Source organism: Bos indicus x Bos taurus, chromosome 7 (genome assembly GCF_003369695.1).
Source record: "Bos indicus x Bos taurus breed Angus x Brahman F1 hybrid chromosome 7, Bos_hybrid_MaternalHap_v2.0, whole genome shotgun sequence".
In the NCBI taxonomy this organism is placed as follows: Eukaryota; Metazoa; Chordata; class Mammalia; order Artiodactyla; family Bovidae; genus Bos; species Bos indicus x Bos taurus.
The window spans coordinates 97,801,686-97,822,833 of record NC_040082.1 but is presented as its reverse complement, the minus strand read 5'-3'; the positions used below and the strand labels follow the sequence as shown (position 1 = coordinate 97,822,833).

At 57.6% G+C, this 21,148-nt stretch overlaps 3 protein-coding genes across 6 annotated transcripts; 1 reads left to right on the top strand and 2 right to left on the bottom strand.

Annotated features, from left to right (window-relative positions):
* Positions 1–285: 285 nt before the first annotated feature.
* RNASEH2A (ribonuclease H2 subunit A) lies at positions 286–8,424 on the bottom strand. 3 transcript variants are annotated; one of them, XM_027547894.1, is made up of 10 exons: positions 8,036–8,334; positions 6,647–6,852; positions 5,169–5,593; positions 4,891–4,962; positions 4,639–4,765; positions 4,440–4,527; positions 2,815–2,952; positions 2,616–2,703; positions 1,577–1,700; positions 286–1,481 (listed from the first exon to the last, which is right to left on the bottom strand). In XM_027547894.1, exons 3-10 carry the CDS (start codon positions 5,293–5,295, stop codon positions 1,346–1,348), a joined length of 900 nt encoding a protein of 299 aa, XP_027403695.1. In that variant the 5' UTR covers positions 5,296–5,593; positions 6,647–6,852; positions 8,036–8,334; the 3' UTR covers positions 286–1,345. The 3 variants fall into 3 exon arrangements, 2 of the variants coding, with proteins under 2 accessions (XP_027403695.1, XP_027403697.1); XM_027547896.1 differs by lacking the exon at positions 6,647–6,852 and having other exon boundaries at positions 1,264–1,481; positions 8,036–8,259; XR_003511967.1 differs by lacking the exons at positions 286–1,481; positions 4,639–4,765 and having other exon boundaries at positions 6,647–6,898; positions 8,036–8,424.
* On the top strand, positions 8,374–11,516 carry PRDX2 (peroxiredoxin 2). Of its 2 annotated transcripts, none has more exons than XM_027547897.1 (6): positions 8,374–8,505; positions 9,005–9,119; positions 9,214–9,367; positions 9,947–10,069; positions 10,211–10,341; positions 11,186–11,516. In XM_027547897.1, exons 2-6 carry the CDS (start codon positions 9,014–9,016, stop codon positions 11,269–11,271), a joined length of 600 nt encoding a protein of 199 aa, XP_027403698.1. In that variant the 5' UTR covers positions 8,374–8,505; positions 9,005–9,013; the 3' UTR covers positions 11,272–11,516. The 2 variants fall into 2 exon arrangements, with proteins under 2 accessions (XP_027403698.1, XP_027403699.1); XM_027547898.1 differs by having other exon boundaries at positions 8,423–8,505; positions 8,788–9,119.
* A 2,622-nt stretch (positions 11,517–14,138) lies between these two features.
* On the bottom strand, positions 14,139–15,969 carry JUNB (JunB proto-oncogene, AP-1 transcription factor subunit). The gene has a single exon (XM_027547893.1). It carries the CDS (start codon positions 15,682–15,684, stop codon positions 14,641–14,643), a length of 1,044 nt encoding a protein of 347 aa, XP_027403694.1. The 5' UTR covers positions 15,685–15,969; the 3' UTR covers positions 14,139–14,640.
* Between the last annotated feature and the right edge of the window lie 5,179 nt (positions 15,970–21,148).

The window sequence follows — 21,148 nt, the reverse complement described above, 5'->3', positions numbered from 1 at the left end:
GGTAAAAACAGCTATGCCTGAACTTCCCTGGTCGTCCACTGGTTAAGGATTCAGCTGCCAATGTGGGGGACATGGGTCAATCCCTGGTGTGTGAAGATTCCACATGCCACAGGGCAACTGGGCCCGAGAGCTGCAACTACTGAAGTCTATGTGTCCTAGAGTCCGCGCTCCACAGCAGAAGAAGTCACTGCAGTGAGAAGCCCAAGCGCCGCAACTAGAGAGCACCCTCTGATTGCCCCAACTAGAGAAAAGCATAGTAAGGAAGACCCAGCTGCAGCCGAAACATAAATAATAGACAATTTATTTTAAAAACAGCTATGCAGACTATCTAAGGTATACTTTGTTTTCATTTGTTTAAAAAACAGAACCTCAGTTACAATGTATCTGTGTATATACCTGTATCATGCCAGGGTATCTCCAGAAGGGCCTAAGAGGCACCTGCTATGGTCCGAATGTTTGTACAGCCCCCAAAAAACTCAGGCTTAAATCCTAACCCCCAAAGATGGTCTTAGGTGTAAGGAGGACACCTTACACCTTGGGAGGGGACAAGGTCACATGGGTGGAGCTCTCTCATGGATGGGATTAGTGCCCTCATAAAAGGGACCCTGCAGAGATTCCTCACCCCTTCACGTGAGAACCCAGGGAGATGGCAGTCTGTGATCTGGATGAGGGCCTTCCCCAAAGCCACCTGGCTTGGTACCCTGATCTTGGACTTCCGGCCTCCAGAACTGTTAAATATAAGTAGCTATTGTTTATAGAGCGCCCAGCCTGTGGTATTTTGTTACAACAGGCCACAAAGGACTGAGACACCCCATTAAGTCGACTAGGGTGCTGGGGGGTAGTATGGAAGGGGAGCTTCTCAGTGTGGTATGTGGTGGGACCCTCGGTCACTTCAGGTGTGTCCAACTCCTTGTGACCTTATAGACTGTAGCCCACCAGGCTCCTCTGTCTACGGGATTCTCCAGGCAAGAACCCTGGAATGGGTTGCCATACCCTCTTCCAGGGGATCTTCCCAACCCAGGAATCAATCCATGTCTCTTATGTCGTCTTCATCGGCCGGTGGGTTCTTTACCACTAGTGCCACCTGTGACGCCCTTAGCTGCTCAGCATACTGGTTCCTAATTCTGCATCAAACAAATCTACTAGGCATTTAAAAAATCAAATTAAATCAACCAATACCCATCCTGTTTAGGTTCCAGAAGTTAGTGACTGGGTCCAGATGCACATGGAACACAGTTCTATCCCAAAGTAGAATCCCCACACTTAGCTTTCCTTCAAGAATTTTAATCACGAACTGGGGGGGGATGGGTGTTGGGGAGCAGGTAAACAGGGTCCAGGCTGGATCCTAGAGGACAGTGGCTGACTCCAGGCCCCGCTCCTGGAAGTACCGATGGGGAAGGCGGAGGCAGGTTTGGGGGCTTTCACTGAAGTAGGACTTGATCCTCCCAGGTCCCTTCGGATCCCCAGTCTCTGAGTCCTCCCTGTGGGAGAGAGGTGGTGACTCCAACTTCTGGGGGATTGGTCCTCCCAGGCAGGGTGGCGCTCTGGCCTCTCACCCTTGCTTCCAGACACCTACCACTTCACGTCTTCCGCCTCACTCTCCAGGATGCTCTGGGCTGTGCGCCAGCTGAAGCGGACAAACTGGGGGAAGCCGAACACAGGGTCCACGTGCTTCCTCAACCAGGCTTTCGTCTTGGGATCTGGGGGCAGGGTAGGGTGGACAGTGGGAGAGCCCTGCCGTGATGTCCCAGCTTCTCAGCTTGGCATCTGAGGGCCCACCACCTCATCTCAGGCCTCTTCTTGAGTACCCAAGGAACCCATCACTGTCTGAGACATCTTCCTGTCTAGGGACCCTTGCACAGGCTGTTCCCACTGACCCTCTGCCTGAGAGGAGGTGCTCAAGGTGAAGTGCAGGGAGACTGCGTCTGGGCCATCTCGCTTACCTCCCCAAAGACAACAGGCACTGAACCAGCCTTTGTGGGCCACTAGGTTAACACCCATTTCCCATGCAACCACCAACTCAGTGGGCACAGGGAGGTCCCTGCTTGTCTTGCTCATGGCTAAATCCCCAGGGCTTGGCTCTGCAAGGCACATACGAGGTGCCCAGTAAGCAATGAACACCACCCAAACTGTGTTTGGCCTAGACTTGATTTTCCTCCCTTTGGCCTCACCTAAGTCCAATCCCAGACTTGCTAGGTTGCCCCACCCAACTGCCAAAGGGTTCCTGGTACCCAGCCACTGAATCATCGCCTCTGCCCTTATGTGTCTTCAGCAGAGTTTACTGGGGAAGGGCACAGTCATTTCCACCTTACAAACAGGGAGACTGAGCCTCCTAATGAAAAGAAACAATGAATTCAAGCTGGGATCACTGGACAGGAGCTGGTACCCCTCACTCCGCCCCTTAGGTCCACCACGAGCCTCTGTGTTTCACTGGTGCTCCAGAGAGACAGCAGGGAGGGAGGGAGGGAGGGAGAAGGGAAGAGGGGCCTGCCAGCTGGAATACAGCGCTACCTCAGCCTCTTCTGCTGCAGAGCAGGCTGAGAGGAACAACTTAGAAAACCTCAGAAGCACGCCAAGCCCGCCTTGTTAGTTTACTGTGGCTGCCATCTGCTCACCATTAGGGTAGCCCGAGCCATAATCAGTGTCCAGGTCCTGCAGTTTCTCCACAAACTTCCAGTTCTTCACAGCCTGGTCTCGGGCCACCTGTGGGCAAAACAGGCGCTTGGGATCTCCCACAGGCACCGTGAAGCAGCCACGCCTGCCTCCTTGCCCAGGGGGATGCTGAGAGCTGGCCATGGCCAGTGGGGGCCTAACCTTGGCACAGATACTGGCAGCACTGACCACAGGGTAGAGGGCATCTGCCTTGGCCTTGACTGTCACCTCAATGCCAGGGAAACGCTGCTGCAATCGTTCCTGGTATGTCTCTGGGAGCCCCACGGTGTCCACAAACACCTGCCGTGGTAAGAGAAATGTACTCAGTCAACAAACACCCAGAAAAAACAACTGTGCCAATGGCCCAGCTTCATGGTCCTGGCATTTGCTGCTCCCACTGCCTGAAATATTCTTCTCTCAGCTCATGACCAGGCCCAGGCTGCATCCTTCTCTCAGGGGTCTCAGCTCAAACATCACCTCCCAAAGAGGCTTTCCCTGATCACACTATATCCATTCTACGTTTACTGAGCACCTCCTGCATGCCACGGGCTGCTCTAGGTGTTGGAGACACAGCAGCAAACATGCCAGAGTAGACACTCTGGAGGACCACAGACCGGAAAGAAGATAAATAATAAAGGATAGGGGAGATTGAGAAGAGGTTATAATCTTCAATAGTTCGGGGGTATTTTAGGAAAAGTCACTCTGAGGTGGTGACATCTGAATAAAGGTCTGAAGGAAATGAGGGAATGAGCCATGGGGAGATCTGAGAAAGAGTGTTCTAGGCAGAGGGAACAGCCAGTGCAAAGGTCCTGAGGCCGGACCACGCCAAGAACTCTGGACAGCAGTAGAGAATACATGGCTGGAACAGAAATGGGGTCAGAAAAGTAACAGGACAAGGGATCTCCATAGCTGTTATTATTCTCAAAACCACCTTTATTATTTGCTTACCAGTTGCCCATCCGTCTCCCCTGACTTGATCATGAACCCCTGAGGGTAGGGTCCTTGTCTGTTTCAGCACTGCATAGGCAGCTCCACATTCTTTGCATAGGCAAAGGTCCTTGTTTGTCTCCAAGGCACTGCACAGAGTCCTGGACCTGAGCCACCTCCTCAGCAAGGCCTCTCTTGTTACATTCCCTATCTCAAGTGTACTTGCCCTTCTGATTCTCTCAAAACAGTCTGTTCTTTGCCTCAGAGCACTGGCTGCAATGCCAACTTCTATTTCTCTCTGGTGATTTAATCTCATTTCTTCACTTGCCTGTGAGTTTTCTTAATTCCAACGGTGCTCAGAAAATTAAATGCCAAGATTTACATTCCAAAAATATAAACGACTGTCTGCTGTGTGGGGAGCAAGCAGTAGGGGAGGGGGCTGGGGGAGGATGGAGGCAAACATGTGGGTTTCGTTCTAGACACTGAACTGTTAGGATAGAGACACAGATTAGATGGGGGTGAGGCTGGGGGCTCCACAATGGTCCTCAGTGGAGCACACATTTGGGGTAGAAGAAACAGTTGGGGGAACTTCCCTGGTAGTCCAGTGGTTAAGACTCCATGCTTCCAATGCAGGGGTGGGTGTGGGTTCAATCCCTGGTGGGGGAACTAAGATCCTACATGCCATGCAGTGTGGCCAAAAAAAAAGACAATACAATAAAATAAAAACAGTAGAACATCAGCAGCAGTAACACACGTTTCTGAGATATTCTAGGTATGTCTGATGCAGAGTCATCCACTGCACTTCGACACTCCTATTTTATCCTGAGATGATCAGATGGGGGCAATCCAAGTTAGCTCACCTGGGCCACGTTCACACCCTGGTCCAACGCAAACTGCACTAGCCCAGTGGCTGTATCATGAGAGAGGGCGTTCAGGTTGTATTTCACCCTGTGGTGGTGGACAGAACCCAGTCAACTTCGTTCCAGCCACCCATCCCTTCCAACCCACTCTGGTTGCCCCTCCTCCCGACCCGCTCCCCCACCCTCCGGGACCCCTCACCGCCCAAGCATGCTGGTAGAGATGAGGTTTGGAGACAGCACGTCCAGTGCCCAGCCCACAAAGTCCCCGTCCTCCTCCATTTTCGCAAAGAGCCTGTCCCGCTCGCTCTCCGACAGGGTCTTTGAGTCTGGGAGGAGGGTTGGGAGAGAAGGGGAGGGGCTGGTTCCCCCAGTTCCTGCTTTCCCCCTCCAGTCTGCACCCACCCGTGCCCATGCCCAGGAACCCCCTCCCTAGACGCACCCCAGTGCTCACCTGCCACTTTCAGAGCCTCCAGATCCTCCAGGCGGGACAGGGGACAATAGCAGATAGCATAGACCATGGGGCCTGGGGAAGAGGGAGTCCAGTGAGCCCTTGAAAGCCACCACCTCTAGATTCCATCATCACCCTTTTTTTTTCGGTGCCATCACCAATGCCATCCCCATCACCACTATCACCCCCCTCCTCGAGTCTGGTGCAACCCCAGCTCCGGTTCCACTGCAACTTGCATCGCCCTTATCATGCCCCTCCCCCACCCGGCCCTGGGGGCGCACCCAGCACCGGGCCCCGGCCTGCTTCATCGACGCCCAGGACGCAGGGCTCTTTGAGGCACACAGGAGGCACAGGCGAACTCAGGCGACAGCGGCCCGTATTGTCTCTTTCCAGCTCGCTGAGATCCATGCCGCCTCGGCCGCCGCCACCAGCCGTAGTAGCGAAGTCTGCAAGGAAAGGTCTCCCCGCGCGTTTTCCGCTGGCTCCGCAACAGTGCCAGCTCTCGACCTATCGGCACGCAGGACACGCCCCCAACGCGCCAGCCGCCGTTGACGTTTGCGCAGCCTTTGCCGACGCCGCTGCAGTGCGGCTTCCTGGGAATTGTAGTTTCCGAGGCTGACAAGCGAGCTCCGCAATTGGGGAACCGAGTGGGCGGTGTCGCTTTCCAAGCTCCGCCCCCGTGTCTCTGGAGCTCCTCCCGCCGCGGCTAGTGGGCAGACAAGGGGAAATTGAGGGGGAGCCTTGAAGGACTCGACCTCATCAAAGCTTGTGCTGTACTTAGTCTCTCAGTCGTATCCGACTCTTTGCGACCCCTTGGACTGTAGGCTCTTCTGTCCATGGGATTCTCCAGGCAAGAATACTGGAGTGGGTTGCCACGCCCTCCTCCAGGGAATCTTCCCAACCCAGGGATCGAACCCAGGTCTCCCGCATTGCGGGAGGATTCTTTACCGTCTGAGCCACCTGGGAAGCCCCGTCAAAGCCTAGAAGGTCAAATACCACTAGACTGCGAGAATTCGGTGTCTGCATCACTGAGTTCCCAGCCTCCATCTGGTTTCAGGCCCTCCTGTGTTCGAGGTCCCTGGAGCGCCCCACAGTCTAAGCCCCCTATACTAGGTATTCTGGCTCCCACTGGACTCAAACCTTCGGACTTGGAACCCCCAACTCCCTCGTAGCTCACCGGAAGCGCCTCCCCCTTACCCCCGCCCGGTTCGTATTCTCTCTTTCGGGCTAAGCCTCCTCTACCCCTGAACAGAGATCCCAGACTTCTCCAGAATCCGCCTTGGAGTCTTCGTCCATCACGCAGGCTCCCTCCCCTGCCAAACTCAGGGTTCAAGCCCCCGCCCCCTCCTCTGCTCTTTCCCCTCTTTTTCTCACGTCTTAGCGAGGAGCACGCCTCCTAGATTTGTTCCAACGAACGCATCTCTTTCTATTTTCTGCTTTCATCAGGGCTCACGCCCTCAGCTTGTGGGTTTCTGTTCCTCCATCTCCGTTTCCCCCTCCCCACCCCCACCGTCTATCTTCCTTTCTCCTCGGTTATCAGCGGGGCTCACATCTCCTAACTCAGCTCTCCTTTCACACGCTCTGCTTAAGCCCCAGATTTAGTGTTCCTTTTCCCGATGCTCGCCTCGTACCCGCGTCCCCACGTCCAGCCCTTCCTCTCTCCCCTCCCACCCTGGGGACTCAGGGCCCCGGACAAGCCAGCCCGCAGGGGGTGGGGTGCGGGGGTGAGGGGGGCGCCTCCTCCACGTCCGCTGCTCACCCGGCCTCAGAGCCTCCAGTCGCAGTCGTTCGGCTCGCAGGATGAACAATCCCGTTGCCGGCAGGGTCGCACCTGCACCAGATTCTCGCGGTCCATGAACACCGGGCCCGGAGACGTGCCCACAACCTCGCGGCTGCGCTCCTGCTTGCCCAGGTCGCAGAAACAGCGCCACTTTCCCCAAGGGCCAAGGACAGAGTCTTCCAATTCTAGGGATGGAGGGCCAGGTAGAGGGGGAACCTATATCCCCCCATTCTAAGGAGGGCGGAGGAGAAAGATACTAACAAATAACAGTTCCAGACTCTGGGAGATGGTGAAGAACAGGGAAGCCTGGCGTACTGCAGCCCATGGGTTCGCAAGGAGTCGGACACGACGGAGCGACTGAACAACAGTATATATGCTCAGCTGTGTTTCTCTGCCACCTATCCCGACACAGATGATCTCTAATCTTCCCATTAGTCCCAGGTGGGGAAACTGAGACCTAAGAAGAGCAATCCACCTTTCCAAGCTCACACATCTGGTGAGTGGCCCAGAGGGGCTGCAAAATGACACTTCCCATCTGTGCCTGCCTGTCCATTTGGGGGTGTGGTACAACACACTTGGTGGCCACCGTCTGAAGGTGACTCCTCTCTACAAGGGTGTGATCACAAGCCGGTCCAACAAGTCCAGTGTCACCTGACCAGCGGTGTTACCAGGTGGTAAATTAAAGGACATAATTAGCATAATGAAGGTACTTAAAGCCCCTGGCTATGCACGGAATACAAAAACAATTATCTTGACCACTTTTAAAGCAGCTACATTTATCAGACGCGCCCTTTACAACTGTTCTTTTACAGACTTCCCTTCGGCCCTAGTTGACAAGTCTTAGCTCAAGTCTGGGGCTCAGAAAGTCCTGACACCTCATGCCCTCATCAAGCCTCTGCCAGACAACACTGGCCTCTTTCCATTTGTCTTTCCATCTTGGCACTTGCTGTTCCGACTCGCTGGCGCGCTCCTCCCCTTAAATCTTCGCATTTGGAGCTTTTTGCTTGTTATTCCGGCTGCATTGGTTACCTATTTTCAGCCAGGAGGCCTTCTCTGACTTTAGAAGTTTACATGCGCCCTGCCTTCTCTATCTCCGCCTTTCTCAGCACTTATCCATGAATTTATGGACACGTCTGCGTTGGTATTTATTGCCTGTCCACTCCCCTCTCCCCATGTATACTGCTTAAAGACATTATCTTAATTTACAGATGAGAAAACTAAGCCAAAGTAACCAGCCCAAGAGGTACCCCCAGGGCTCAGCAAGGCAGAAATTTGAAGTCCCTGGAGAGGGTCTATCTGCAGCCAGATGGTGAGGTGGGGGCAAATGAGGCCCCTTTCTGCACTGTCATATCCGCGGCCTGCAGTTACCTTTTTCCTGATGCTGCAACCGCAGCTGCTCCCAGGTGTCCCCTTCGCCCTGCTGGCCGAAGTACTGGTAGTCGGGGGAGACCTGGGCAGGGGTCACCAGCAGCAGGAGCATCAGAGACGGCAGTAGCAGTGCCGCCCGGCTCCGGGCCATGCCGGACTCCAACCGACCCCGGCGCGCTCCAAAGAGGAGGCCCCGCGCATCACCCCCCGCGGTCGGGTGCAGTGGTCTGGGCCGGAGACTGCGCGTCTCCCCCCGCCACTCGCGGGCGCGTGGTCGCGGCCGGCTCCGCTTCCCCTCCCCTGCGCTTCTTATAGTGGACCCGACCGCTCCGTAAGTCCGCCCACCTCCCCGCGCCCTAGGCGTCATGGTTCGGGCCGACTATAAAAGGCGCCGCTGGCCTGGGCTCTTGGCCCTGCGAAATCAAGTCCGTGCATCCTAGAGTCCCTGCGTCTCGCCCTTACCCACGCAGGTATGGACACCGGGAGTGCATCGGGCTGCGGGGTGGGTCCCCTTGGAGCAGCTCAGGCCCAATCCAGACCTCAGGGCCAGCCGCCTTTGTTTTCCGCCCGCCGTAGCGGCAGCCTTTGTCCTTGTGGGGGTGGGGGTGGGGGGGCGGGAAACCGAGGCCAGAACCTTGGAGTAGCTGCCGCATCCCATGCGTCCCCTCCCCAACTCTTGACATCTCCTGGGCGGGTGGGCTTGCGCGATCGCGCTACGGCCGACACGCTAACTGGGGACCCGGCGGCAGCAGCCCGGCCGCCCTGGCTGTCCAGGTGGGTGGATCTCCTAAAAGTCTCCCGGCCGCGCCGACCTGGTCCCGGAGAGGGTGCGGGGCTGGGCTGCAAGTGTCTCCGCCGCCCTGACTCGGTAACTCGGCCGGATATGCAGCTTGACCTTGGGAAGTGAAGACAAAGGGTCGTCCTGGGCGCACTGACCCGGCCTGGGTGGGGCGGGGTGGGGGCTCTCAGCTTTCAGTCATGGCCTGCGTCTGCAAGGCGCACGTCGGAAAGCCCGCCCCGGAATTCCAGGCCACCGCGGTGGTGGATGGTGCCTTCAAGGAGGTGAAACTTTCCGACTACAAAGGTGAGGGCCTAGATGGGGGCCGCGGTGGGGGCGGGGCACAGGCCTTAGAGGGCCCGAGCCCCAACTCCTCGTCTCTTCCCACCCCTTTCCCCAGGGAAGTACGTGGTCCTCTTTTTCTACCCGCTGGACTTTACCTTTGTGTGCCCCACGGAGATCGTAGCTTTCAGCGACCGTGCTGCGGAGTTCCACAAGCTGAACTGCGAGGTGCTGGGCGTCTCGGTCGACTCTCAGTTCACCCACCTGGCTTGGTAGGAATGGAGATCACCAGCAAGGAGGGAGGGTACAGCTAAACCTACACCTCTCTAAGGCCCCAGCTGTGTGTTCTCCTGGTCAATGGGCAACCTCTGCGTATCCCTTTCCCAGCAAGAAAATAATGGAGAGAGTGAGTCCCAAGTCCTTCACGATGATGACAGTAATTAGCCTTTGAAAAGTAGTTTCTGTGGCATAGGGGGTTGATAAATGTTTTATCTCAGGGCAATGCAGTCTGCCTCCCAAGGACTATTTGAGCCAGGTGGAAACTGCAGTTTAAGAGTTCGAAAGAGGAGGATGAGGACTTCAGGGCAGGTTCTCTGCCTCCCGTTGCTGCTGCACACGTGAAGTCACTTTGCTAGAGTATTAGCTTAGTCTTCCCAGCTGTGGGAAGCAGTCCCTGCACCCACTTCAGGGTGGGGTGGGCGGGGCTCCCTGGGACTTGCTTTCAGGCCGCTTATCTCTCACCTCCAGCACCCCCTTCTCCAGCCCTTATCACACCCAGGCCCTTATCACAGAGTAAGGACCCTGCTGCACCAGCCATCCTGAGGTCCCAACCTTCTCTCCCCCACCCCCAGGATCAACACTCCCAGGAAAGAGGGAGGCTTGGGCCCGCTGAACATTCCCCTGCTGGCTGATGTAACCAGAAAGTTGTCCAGTGATTATGGCGTGCTGAAGGAAGATGAGGGGATCGCCTACAGGTACTGTGGGAACCTCGGGAAGCCACCATCCTCAGGGTGAGGGGACCACTCTCACCCTGCGGTTAGCAGGGAGTCTGTGCTCCCTCCCCGGGTCCTGACAGTGGGAGCCCCAGCTCCTCATTGTGAACTCCAATATCTCAGGGGCCTCTTTGTCATCGACGGCAAGGGTGTCCTTCGCCAGGTCACCATCAATGACTTGCCTGTGGGACGCTCTGTGGATGAGGCTCTGAGGCTGGTCCAGGCTTTCCAGTACACAGATGAGCACGGGGAAGGTGAGCACACACACCCAGTCACATGTGTCCACACGTGGGTACATACGCAGCCCCTGTGTCATGCACACGTATGTTCACGGCCTGCTCTATCGCTTGTGTGGAGTGGATGTGAGGCCCCAGAGAAGATTCAGCTCAAGGTCTGCAAGAAATTTCTAGTCCGGTGGGGGAGATACTACCCCAATATAAGGGCAGACAACTGGGGAGGTAATAGAACTCCATAAAAGATATTTGAGAAGGCCTGTACCAAGGCAGGCTTGAATGTTAATTGGATGAGAGTAATCTTCTGTGAAGGCCACTGGCTCTTGAAGTCCACTGGGACGGGGGCTAAGAGAGAAAGATGTGATTAAAGGACTCGGAAAGAAATTAAAATGTCATCCAGGGAATTCGCTGGCTGTCCACTGGTTTCCAAACTTTTACTGCTAAGGGCCCAAGTTCAGTCCCTGATCAGGGAACTAAGATTCCATAAGCCACACGGCATGGCCAAAAAATAAAATAGGGACTTCCCTGGCAGTCCAGTGGTTGAAACTTCCACTACAAGGGATACAGATTCAATCCCTGGTCGGAAAACTAAGATCCCACATACCTTGAGACACAGCCCCCCCCCCCCCCCCCCGCCCCCCCCCCCCCCCCCCCCCCCCCCCCCCCCCCCGCCCAAATGTCAGACAATCCTGCAGCTGAGCGTGGAGGGCTTCTTTCATCATGTGGCATGGTCTTAGGCCTGGAGCACTTGGCTCTAGGCTTTTTCTTCTGCGACTCATGCTCTCGCGCCTCTTTTTGTCCCTTCACTACCACTCTCCCTTGAACATGCACTCTAGCCTCACCTGTGCATCCCTGTTTTCCACAGTCTGCCCCGCCGGCTGGACACCAGGCAGTGACACAATCAAGCCCAATGTGGACGACAGCAAGGAATATTTCTCCAAACACAACTAGGCTGGCAGATGGTGGCAAGCTTGGGCTCTTGGCCCACCTCTGTGCCCCTACCTATGTGTCCTGTACTGACCCAGGAAATGCCAGACCTGCTCCTTCAGACTCCACAGTCCATGACCACAGAGGGTTAGGCCAAGTCCTTCTCAAGCTCCCAGCTGCGAGCTGGTGAATGGTGACCCCCTCCTTGGAGCCCACATAACTGGGAACAGGCCTATAGGTGACTAATAAAGTATTAGGGACAGATCTAAGTCTTGTGTTTTGTGTGGTTTGTCCTGGTGTACCACCCGCGGCCGCGTTCTCCAGGCTGTGGCCTGGGAAACTGACAGTCTGGTTACCAATCTCCACCACAAGGTGGCAGCCTTGCCTCATGCTCACTGCTTCTCCGTGGCCTGAATGGGGAGGTGGTTGGCGCTGTTGCCCCTTGCAGGGAGCGAGTCCCAGGCTGCCTTACTACCTGAAACCTGGCCAGGCAGGGCAGCGCCCACACCTGAACAGCAGCCAGCCTGAGTTAAAAAGCCGCTTAGGAGCTGTGGTCTAACCTGGGTCTTTTCAATAGCAAAACGGGAATATAAAGACGACCAGTGGGAATGAAGACAATGCATGTTAAAAGAGGTAAGTATGTGAAGATCAGGACTCTATTAATGGTTAATAGGACCAGGTTCCTGGGACTGGAAGAGGGTGGGGACCCAATCCTGAAAGTAGAACCAAGAGTGGGAGCTTGAGGTACATGCATAGTTCCTGCTGCAAGTTTTGTACCACCAGAGCTTGGAAAGTCTATGTCCTGCCCCTGAAATGGAAGGGTGAGGGTTAGACAAGAAGGCAGGTGTTAGGAGCAACACAGTGTTCTAAGGTGCAAAGTTTGATGCTGTACTTTTTCAGTCAAGTGGTGTTTCCATTCTTAGCCCTCATTTCCTTCCACAGGACTGACATGCTCATTTAATCCATAGGCCCATTATTAAATTAAGCTTCCCTAGTGGCTTAGTAAAGAATTTCCCTACAATGCAGGAGTCGCAGGTTCAATCCCTGAGTCAAGAAGATCCCCTGGAGGAGGAAATGGCACCCCACTCCAGTATTCTTGGCCTGGAAAATCCATGGATGGAGGAGCCTGGCAGGCTACAGTCCATGGGGTCACTTAAGAGTCAGACACAACTTAGTGACTAAATCACCATTAGTAGTACTCCAGCCTAATGCCCTCCAAAGTCACTCATCTCAGCCTTGGAGTTTTTTTGTTTTTAAATTTTTAAAATTATTTTGACTGCACTAGGCCTTCATTGCTGAGAATTGGCTTTCTCTAGTCACAGTGAGTGGGGGCTGCCCTAGCTGCAGTGCATGGGCTTCTCTTCTGAAGCAGGCCCTAGAGCACTGGCTTCAGTAGTTGTGGCATACCTCACTGGCTTAGTTGCTCCACAGCATGTGGAATCTTCCCAAACCAGGAATCAAACTCGAGTCCCCTGCACCACCAGGCGGATTCTTGGCCACTGGACCACAAGGGAAGTCCTCGGCCTTGGAATTTTATACTCCTCCACAAGGCCCTACGTGGTCTTCCCTGACCTCATCTCCACCTCCGTGGGTTCACTCCACTGAAGCACAGTGGCTTCTTGGTGTTCTTTTAACAGGCTGATCTTGTTCTGGCCACAGATGCATATACTATTTTTTCTGGCAGAACTCTGTTAACTCAGGATTTTCTCAGGGGTCAGCTGAAAAATCGCCTCATTAAAGTTCCGTGTTCCCAATTCATTCTCCAAAGCAGCTCACCTCCCCTGCTCCATCACGACCAGTTTTTTTTTCTCTTCCTGGCACTAAGAACCATCTCCAAATCATGTTTGCTTGTTTATTGTCTGTCTGCCCTGGTCCAGCTAGTGACTCCAGGACCGGGTCGTTCAGTATTTTATAAACAAATTAATGAAGCGTCTGTTCTACCGCACCTAGGCCCTGTGGCCTGGTTTCTCAGTCTGTGTTCTTCTCTGCTGTTCTGGGGGCTTCCAGCTCCGAAGCCGGCCAGATCGTCATCGGGGCTCGCCAGCCGCCCTCCTACCCGTCCTAGCTGCGGGGGAGGCAGCCCCGTGCGAGGGCGGCGGCGTCGCCCGGCGGCCGGAGCAGCCGCCCCGGCAGGACCAGACCTGGCAGTCGCCCCGCTCCCGGCCTGGCACCCGGGAGGGGAAACTGGCAGGCGGGCACCGCCCTTCCTGGCGGGGGTGGGGAGGGGATCGCGGTGGCAACGACGCGCAGGCAACTGCATCCCCCCGCCCGGGTCAGGTCAAACGCAGCGGGCGTGGGCTGGGCAGGACCCAGGGGCCAGCCCGATGGGGGAAACTCTGGGGTGGCTCCTGGGGCTCTGGAGCGCGGCCCGCCCACAGCGGACGCTCTGGACCCAGGCCTGGGGCTTTCCGGGCCTCGGTAGCCGCCAGCCTGGGAAAATCCCGGCCCCCTTCCCGGCGCCGCAGCCCTGCCGGGCAGAGCGGGGGAGGGGATTCCCGGAATCTGCCCGGAGACCGCTGTCGCGTCACTGGGCAGAATCAGCCCATGTTTGGACAGCGCTTCCGCAGCGTCAGCGGGGAAAGCCCCGGCGCGCGCGGCTGGGCGGTGCCGCGCCTGCGCGCTGAGCGTTTCGCTCCAGGCATCCTGTCCCCTGGCGCTGGGGGCGGGGGAGGGGGGGGGTGGCTGGACTGTGTACACGCCCTGGACCTTCCAATCCGGGAGATCAGGAGACGCGAGAAGGGTTGGACACCCGGGCTGAGGGCGCAAGATGCCTGAACAGAACTGGCGAGGTTGACACAGTTACAGGAGCAAGCCACAAACAGCCGTGGGGTGGGGACTGCCCAGTACTCCCCTCCCTCCGCCCGCCCGGCTTGAAAAAAAGACAACAGAAATTAATAAAGAACTTTTTTTTTTTTACTTAAATAGATTCAATAAAAAGTAAGGACAATAAACGAACTAACAGATAAACACAAATTAAAATAAATCCTTTAGAAACCGACTGCGTGTTTCTTCTCCACAGTACGGTGCAGAGGGGGGAGGGCAGGGGGCGGGGGTCCCCTCCCCAGTATCCCCGAGGGCTAGAGTACCGGTCGGCGGGGCCAGCTCCGCCGCAATCGCCCCCTCCTCCCCTCCCTGTTAAATACACAAATATATTATATTCAATATGAATTGAGTTCTGCAGGAAAAAAAATTAAAAAAAAAATAGTGGAAGAGGGGCTTGTAAACGTTGAGGTGGAAGGACTGGGCGCAGAGCGGGAGGGCAGGAGTCCAGTGTGGTTTGTAGCGCCCTCAGGCCCCGGGGCCAGTGCCCACCGCCTGCCCCCTCGCCCCATGGGAGGCGTGCGCCCAGCCGTCCAGGTTGGGGAAATGTCCGTACGGGGGATAAGGGGGCGCTCAGAAGGCGTGTCCCTTGACCCCAAGCAGCAGTTGGCAGCCGTTGCTGACGTGGGTCATGACCTTCTGTTTGAGCTGGGCCACCTGCTCCCGGAGGAGGCCGGCAGTGCTGGACAGCCCCGCGTTCTCGGCCTTGAGTGTCTTCACCTTGTCCTCCAGGCGCGCGATGCGCTCCAGCTTCCGCTTCCGGCACTTGGTGGCCGCCAGCCGGTTTCGCAGCCGCTTGCGCTCTACTTTGATGCGCTCCTGGTCTTCCATGTTGATGGGGGACACCGGCGGCGTGGCATCGCGGCTGCGCGCCTCAGGCACGGTCTGCGGTTCCTCCTTGAAGGCGGAGGCGCCACGGCCCAGGCCTAGCTGCGCCGGGTGGCCGCCGGCGAAGGGCGGCGCGTGTGGGAGGTAGCTGATGGTGGCCGTCGGGTACGAGCTCCCTGTCCCAACGGCGGCCCCGGCTCCTCCGGAGGGCGCAGAGGCCGGAGAATAGCTGCTGAGGTTGGTGTAGACTGGAGGCGGCTCCGGGCCGGCGTAGACGCCCCCGGGCCCGGCTGGGGGGCCCCCGCTGGCGCCCAGGGACACGTTGGGGGGCGTCACGTGGTTCATCTTGTGCAGGTCGTCCAGCGCTTTTACAAAGCCGTCGGCGAAGCCTTCCTGCTCCTCAGTGACGCCGCCCCCTGCGCCCCCCGCACCTCCACCGCTGCCACCCCCGCGGGGGTAAAAGTACTGTCCCGGGGGCGTGGGCGTCGTCGTGATCACGCCGTTGCTGTTGGGGACGATTAGGCGCTCCAGCTCCGATGAGGCGAGCTTGAGCGACGCGCCTGTGTCCGAACCCTGGCTGGAAAAGTAGCTGCCTCCGCCGTTGCCCTCTGGGCCGGGACCCCGCGCACCGGGTGCTTTGAGATTTCGGTAGGGGTCTGACAGGTTGAGCGCCAGGCTGGGTTTCAGGAGTTTGTAGTCGTGTAGAGAGAGGCCGCCTGGGGTCCGGCCGTATCCCGCTGCTGCGTATGAGTCGTCGTGGTAGAAGGGCTGTTCCATTTTAGTGCACATCCGGGCGGCCCGGGAGGTCTGAGGGGGTCCCTGCGGGGCCGCCCCGGGCCTCGCTGCAGCGAGCCGCGCGCAGTCCGCGGCTGTGCCTGTATCGGGTGTCTGGACGAACGTTCCTGAGGGCTGGCACTGGTCGGAAGAGGCCGGTCGGAGGCTTTGCGAGGAAGCTCTGTGCGGCTTCTCGAGCCCCTTTGCCCCTCTCCGGCGCGCTCGTTTTCTTGGTGTCGCTTCCCCCTTGCTCCCCGCTCCCTGCTGGCTCCGGTGCTGGCCTGGCCGTGCTCAAGGTCCCGGCCGCTCCGCCAGAGCCACAAGCCTTTATACCGCGGTTGTCAGCCGCGGAAGTGCGCTCTGATTGGCTGTCGCCGGAGCCAGGCCCCCGCCCCCCCTTCTGGAGCGTGGGGAAGGGGAGGAGGCGGCTCGCGTCATTGTCAGGAAGCGCGTGTCCTTGTAAACAGCGGCCACGGGCTGGGTGGCTCGGAGCGCCTGCAGGGGGAGGGGCCATAGGACCCTAGGGTGCGTGAGGAAGGGGGTGCTGGGGCGATCCGAGGCACACCGGGAGAGGTTTCGGGGAGGGTGATGATTTCCCTGGAGTACGCGATAAGGGATACGAGGAATTCGTACTGAGCAAGTGTGTGCGTGGTGGGGGTAGGGGGTGGTCCCGGGATGCACACGGAAAGGCCTGAGTGATCTGGAGTCTTTCAGAGGTGCTGAAGAGCTGAGAATACACTGAGGGACCTTGCAAAGGAGAGACAGGAGGGTTAAGCAAGGTAGATGGGGAAGCGGGGGAGGAGACATCTGACTCAGAAACTGAGTGGGGGTCCTGGGTACAGAAGGGTTGAGGAACTGGAATTTTCCCGGGAGGAGCTGAACCCAGGTTAAATAAGGAGGAGAGATCAAAAGTGTACCCGGGAGAGGCTGGAGGGTCCACTATGCAAAAAATGAGTCAGGGTCCTGGAGCCCACCGGAGAGAGACAGAGTCCCCCACAAGCGGGAAGGGGAAGGCATTGAGAGAAACTAGAAATGCATGGAGTGAGTGAGGGTCCTGGGGTACACTGAGGCAAGGAAAATACGTGGGGTAGAAGATTGGGATACTGTCAGAGGTTGGGGGTCACTGGGGTCATCTGCGAAGCCCCAGTGAAGGAGAGAATTAGAAGGGTCGAGGCACCCTTTCAGAATTGAGATAACATTTGAGAGGGTCCCCGGTTGAGACCTGAGAGAAGGAGGGGTCTTTGAGGATCCTGGGGACCTTCCATGATCGGCTCCCCTCTCGTGGGTGCCTGTATACTCCCCACCCCAAAGCCCTCCCCTAATGACCCTGAGGTTGACCGACAGCGTGTCGGCTCCTGGTGCCTAGACCCAGCCCGACGGCTGGGGCGCGGTCGCCCAACCCCACTCCTTCCTTAGAAACAGGCTGGGGAACGAGCGCCGCGGCAGGAAGTGTGGCAACAGCCCCGGGGGACAGAGCCCGGCCCTGCCTCCGTCACTCGAATCCTACGGGACCAGGCGCCCCGCCCTGTGTCCGGCGGGGTTCAGGGCCTCGGAAGAGGAACCTGAGCAGGCGACCCCCGAGGAAGCCAGGGGCGCTGAATAAGCCCAGCTGCCGAGGTCTCCAGTCACCGATCCCCACCCTAGTAATGGTTCAGTCCTCGGAGCCCGCAGGCAATGGAGGAGGCTGGCAGTCCCGGACGATTCCATTGGCCCGAGGGAGGGGGACCCACCGGGGAGCGGGGCCTGGTCGCCATGGCAACAGGCGGGAGTCCGCTGGCCGGACTGGGGGCGGGGCGGCCCCCGGAGTCTCGCCCCGACGCCCATATAAGGGCACAGGAAGGGGTGGGTCTAGCGCTGTCCCGGGGCCCAGGGCCCCGGTATCTGCCAGGTCCCAGGGCACGCCCGGGCCCCCGGACGGCTAGTCCCGACCAGCCCCGGCCGCCGCCCCCGGGGCCCCCACGGCCGCCTGGCCCGGCCCCACCCAGCCGCTCTGAGGCCGCGTCCTGCCAGGCCCTGCCTGGCCCGACCCAGCCTGGCAGGTCCCCGCCTGCCCGCGGGCCTGGGTCGGACTTCGCCCCCAGCCCGACGGGCGAAGAGGGGGCGGGCCAATGCCTCCAGGCGACCCAGGCGCCTGGGCGGGCTGACACGGCCGCCTCTGACCTCGAGCTGGGTGCCCTTACTTTCTGCCAGGAGGTCTGGCACATACGTCCGTAGGGGCTGCGGTGCCCCCTCCTTCACTCATGTGGGTGAGAGGTCCTACTCCTGTTTTAGTATGGGGGCTCCTCACCATCCAGAATACCTAAAGGGGGATCCATTCCCTCACCCTAGGTGTCTCCCTCATCTGAGAGAACCCCTCCAGAGCCCCTTCCCCAGGAATAAGTGAAGCTTTAGATGGCGAGGCTTCGATTTAGACTTAAAGTGGAACTTCCAAGCAGATAGGATACCAGCCACTAGAACCAAAGTCTCTCAGAAAGTGAAGCCTCTATCTTTGGGGAGAAAGATGGAAGTGTCTTTAGGGCAGAGAGACGCTGGGGGAGAGAAGCTAGCCAACAGGTCAAGCACAGAATTCACGAAGTGTGGAGGAGAGAAGCAAAATGAAAGAAGGCAAAAAGAAACTGAGCTTTGCGGGGGCTGGGGAAGTCCAGCAGAGCAGTGGCGCGTTGGGGAGGAAGGTCCCATGAGAAGCTGGGGGTGTCCCCATTTTTGGAGGGTCCTTGTGACCCCTGGGTACCCCCTCCCCTCCTCCCTTGCTTGAACTGCTCCCCTCCCCCGCCCTAGGCTCAAGGGAGATTCCAGTGGCCGCTGAGTCTGGCAGGCACGCTGCCAGGTCTGTGTCTCCCGCCCATGCTAATAACTGCAGCTGACATCTGGCTGGGCCCTGCGGGGGTGCAGCGGGCAGCGTTGGGGGGCTGGGCAGGTCTGACCAGAGGGCAGCATCTCAGGAAGCCAACCTGCAGGTCCCACGGGCCAAGAGGCCACAGTGAGTCAGCCCTGACCAGTGCTGAGGCTGGCCATGACAGAGGAGTCCTGGAGAGAGGTGAGACTGTCCCAATGAGGGTAGAGATGGAGGCCAAGCACCCAGCAAGGAAAAATGGGTGTATGGGGGTGGGGGTTAGGGTAGGGAGAGCTGCAGGGTTGGAGTCATGCAGACAGACAGCACGACTCAGAGACACTTAAGACAAGCAGACAGAGAAATAATTATTTTAATAGCTAACACTTATATGGCTCTTTCCAGGAGAAGGAAATGGCAACCCACTGCAGTATTCTTGCCTGGAGAATTCCATGGACAGAGGAGCCTGGCCCAAAGAATTAGACACCACTGAGTGACTAACACACACACACATATGGCTCTTACCATAGGCCAGGCACTCTTCTAAGTGGTTTACATAGAATAACTCATTGCCTGCTTCCAACAACCCAGCGAAATATATGCTATTTGCTATTAGCCCTCTTTAAGGGACTAGGCACAGCAAGGTAAGGAACTTGCCTCGTGTCCCATAGCTCAAAGCCCTGGGGTTGACCTAAAACCTGAGCTGTCTGGCTCTAGAGTGTTAGCCACTTTTGTGTAATCACAATCACAGAGGCATGTATGCAGTACCAACTGTATGCTAAGCTCTGCAGGTCCTTTCATAAAGGGTCTCCTTTATGGGGGTTGGGCACAGGACAGAGGGGTGCTGGTGTGTTTGGGGGCAAGACCAGCATGCTGTCTGCACGAGTGTTTGAGCAGGGGGTGGGGATTAGGCCAGGAGGGAGGGCAGGGGCCCAGCTGAGCTGGTACAGCCGGTTCCAGGCCCCTGCCAGTCTCACCCTTGTGGCCTGGGCACCACCCCCTCATGCCGCCCCACTGGCGCCAAGGCCAACCCCGTGAGGAGGGTGTGAGGAAAGCCCCCTCCTCTGACTGTGCTGAGTGCCCGGACTAGCAGCTGGGTACTGCCCAGGCCATGGGTTTCAAACAAGCATCCGGCTAAGGAGACTGTGCCCAGGCTTTCCTCATGCCCAGGGGCCCAGGACCTGGGGGACTGGATAAGGAGGAAGTTTACCCACCCCCACCCATGGGTCTCTCTGGGGCTTTTGGCCTTGGCAGGAGGGACTTCTCCTTCTTATAAATAGCCTGGTGACCCCCCTCCACCCTGGCCCCACTGGCCAGCAGGGCCCTCACCAGGAAACTGGGCTGGGGGCTGCCTGTGAGTCAGCCAGTGGGCAGGCCAGGGCGAGAACCCGCAAGTCATAGCACCCAGGCTCCCTTGTCCCTGCCCCTGGGTGTGGACAGGCAGCTGGCAGGAAGAGGCTGAGAATCACGGAGGCCCTCCCCCAGGAACCCCTAGCTTGTCAGCCGTATCCCTCCTTCACCTCTGTGGTTTGGGGGGTCCCTATCCCTCTCCTGGGGAGGAAGCAGCTCAGTTTTCTTGGAAGCAGGAAGGAGAGTCTGTCCTCAGGCTGACTAAGCTGGGCATGAGGGGAGTTTCCCACAAGACTGTTTCTGGTCCCCCCCCACACACACACTGCTGGTGAGGTCTTGGGGGGCCTGAGCATGGCTGAGATCCCGGGTGCCCCATTTATAGCGGATGTGCTGAGAAAACAGGCCCACACCCCACCAGGGACCTAGGCTGCTGAGCTGGGCCTCCTAGGGGAAGTGACAAAGAGCAGTCTGGGAGGGAGGTGGGGGGAGGTGTTTGGAGAGAGTAAGCACCAGGATCTCTGGGTGGGGGTAGAGAAGGGCTGGCCAGCCCAGAACCCCACAGTACCTCATCATGGTCCAAGGGCGCGCGTGTGTCTGGCTGGCTATGGGTTTGTGTGTGGCTGGCCTGTCAGGGCGTGTGAGAGTGTGTGTGAAGCCTGTCTTCTCAAGGCATGTGTCTGTGTGCTGGCCCAACCCTGCAGGGGTGTGTAGGGCCTGTCTGCTTTGGGTCAGGGGTAGAGGGGGGAGGCGGGTGAGTGTGTCTGTGTGCGTGTGTATGGTCTATATGATATGTTGTATTGTAGCTGGCCTGTATACAGGAGTCTAGGGTGTTCTGGAGTTCTTACTGCTAATCTATTCGTGTCTGGTCTGTACGTGTATGTGTGTCTGTGTGTGAGGTCCATGGCTTGCCTGTGTGAGGTCTGTGTGTGAGGTCTGTGGCTGGTGTGTGTCTGTGACCGTGTGTGTGTGTCCATGTGGGCTCTGTGGCTGGTGTGTATGTGTGCATGTGTTAGTCAACAGGTTCTGTCAGGGTGTCCTTGTGCCAGCGTGTTAATGAATATCCGACTGGGGCCTGTCCATGCTTCTCTGGGTTGGATGTGACTATCTGGCCAGACCGTGTCTGTGAATATGTCAGTCTGTCCGCTTTCATATGCCCAGTCTGTCAGGGGGTCTGACGTGTGTGTTATCAGTGAGGACTTAGTGTGTATCTATAAGGCTGATTTCTGGTGTCCTCAGAGCTTGTCTGAGTATGGATGCAAGCAACTGTGTGTGTGCTGTGGGGGGGTGGCGGCTGGGGCT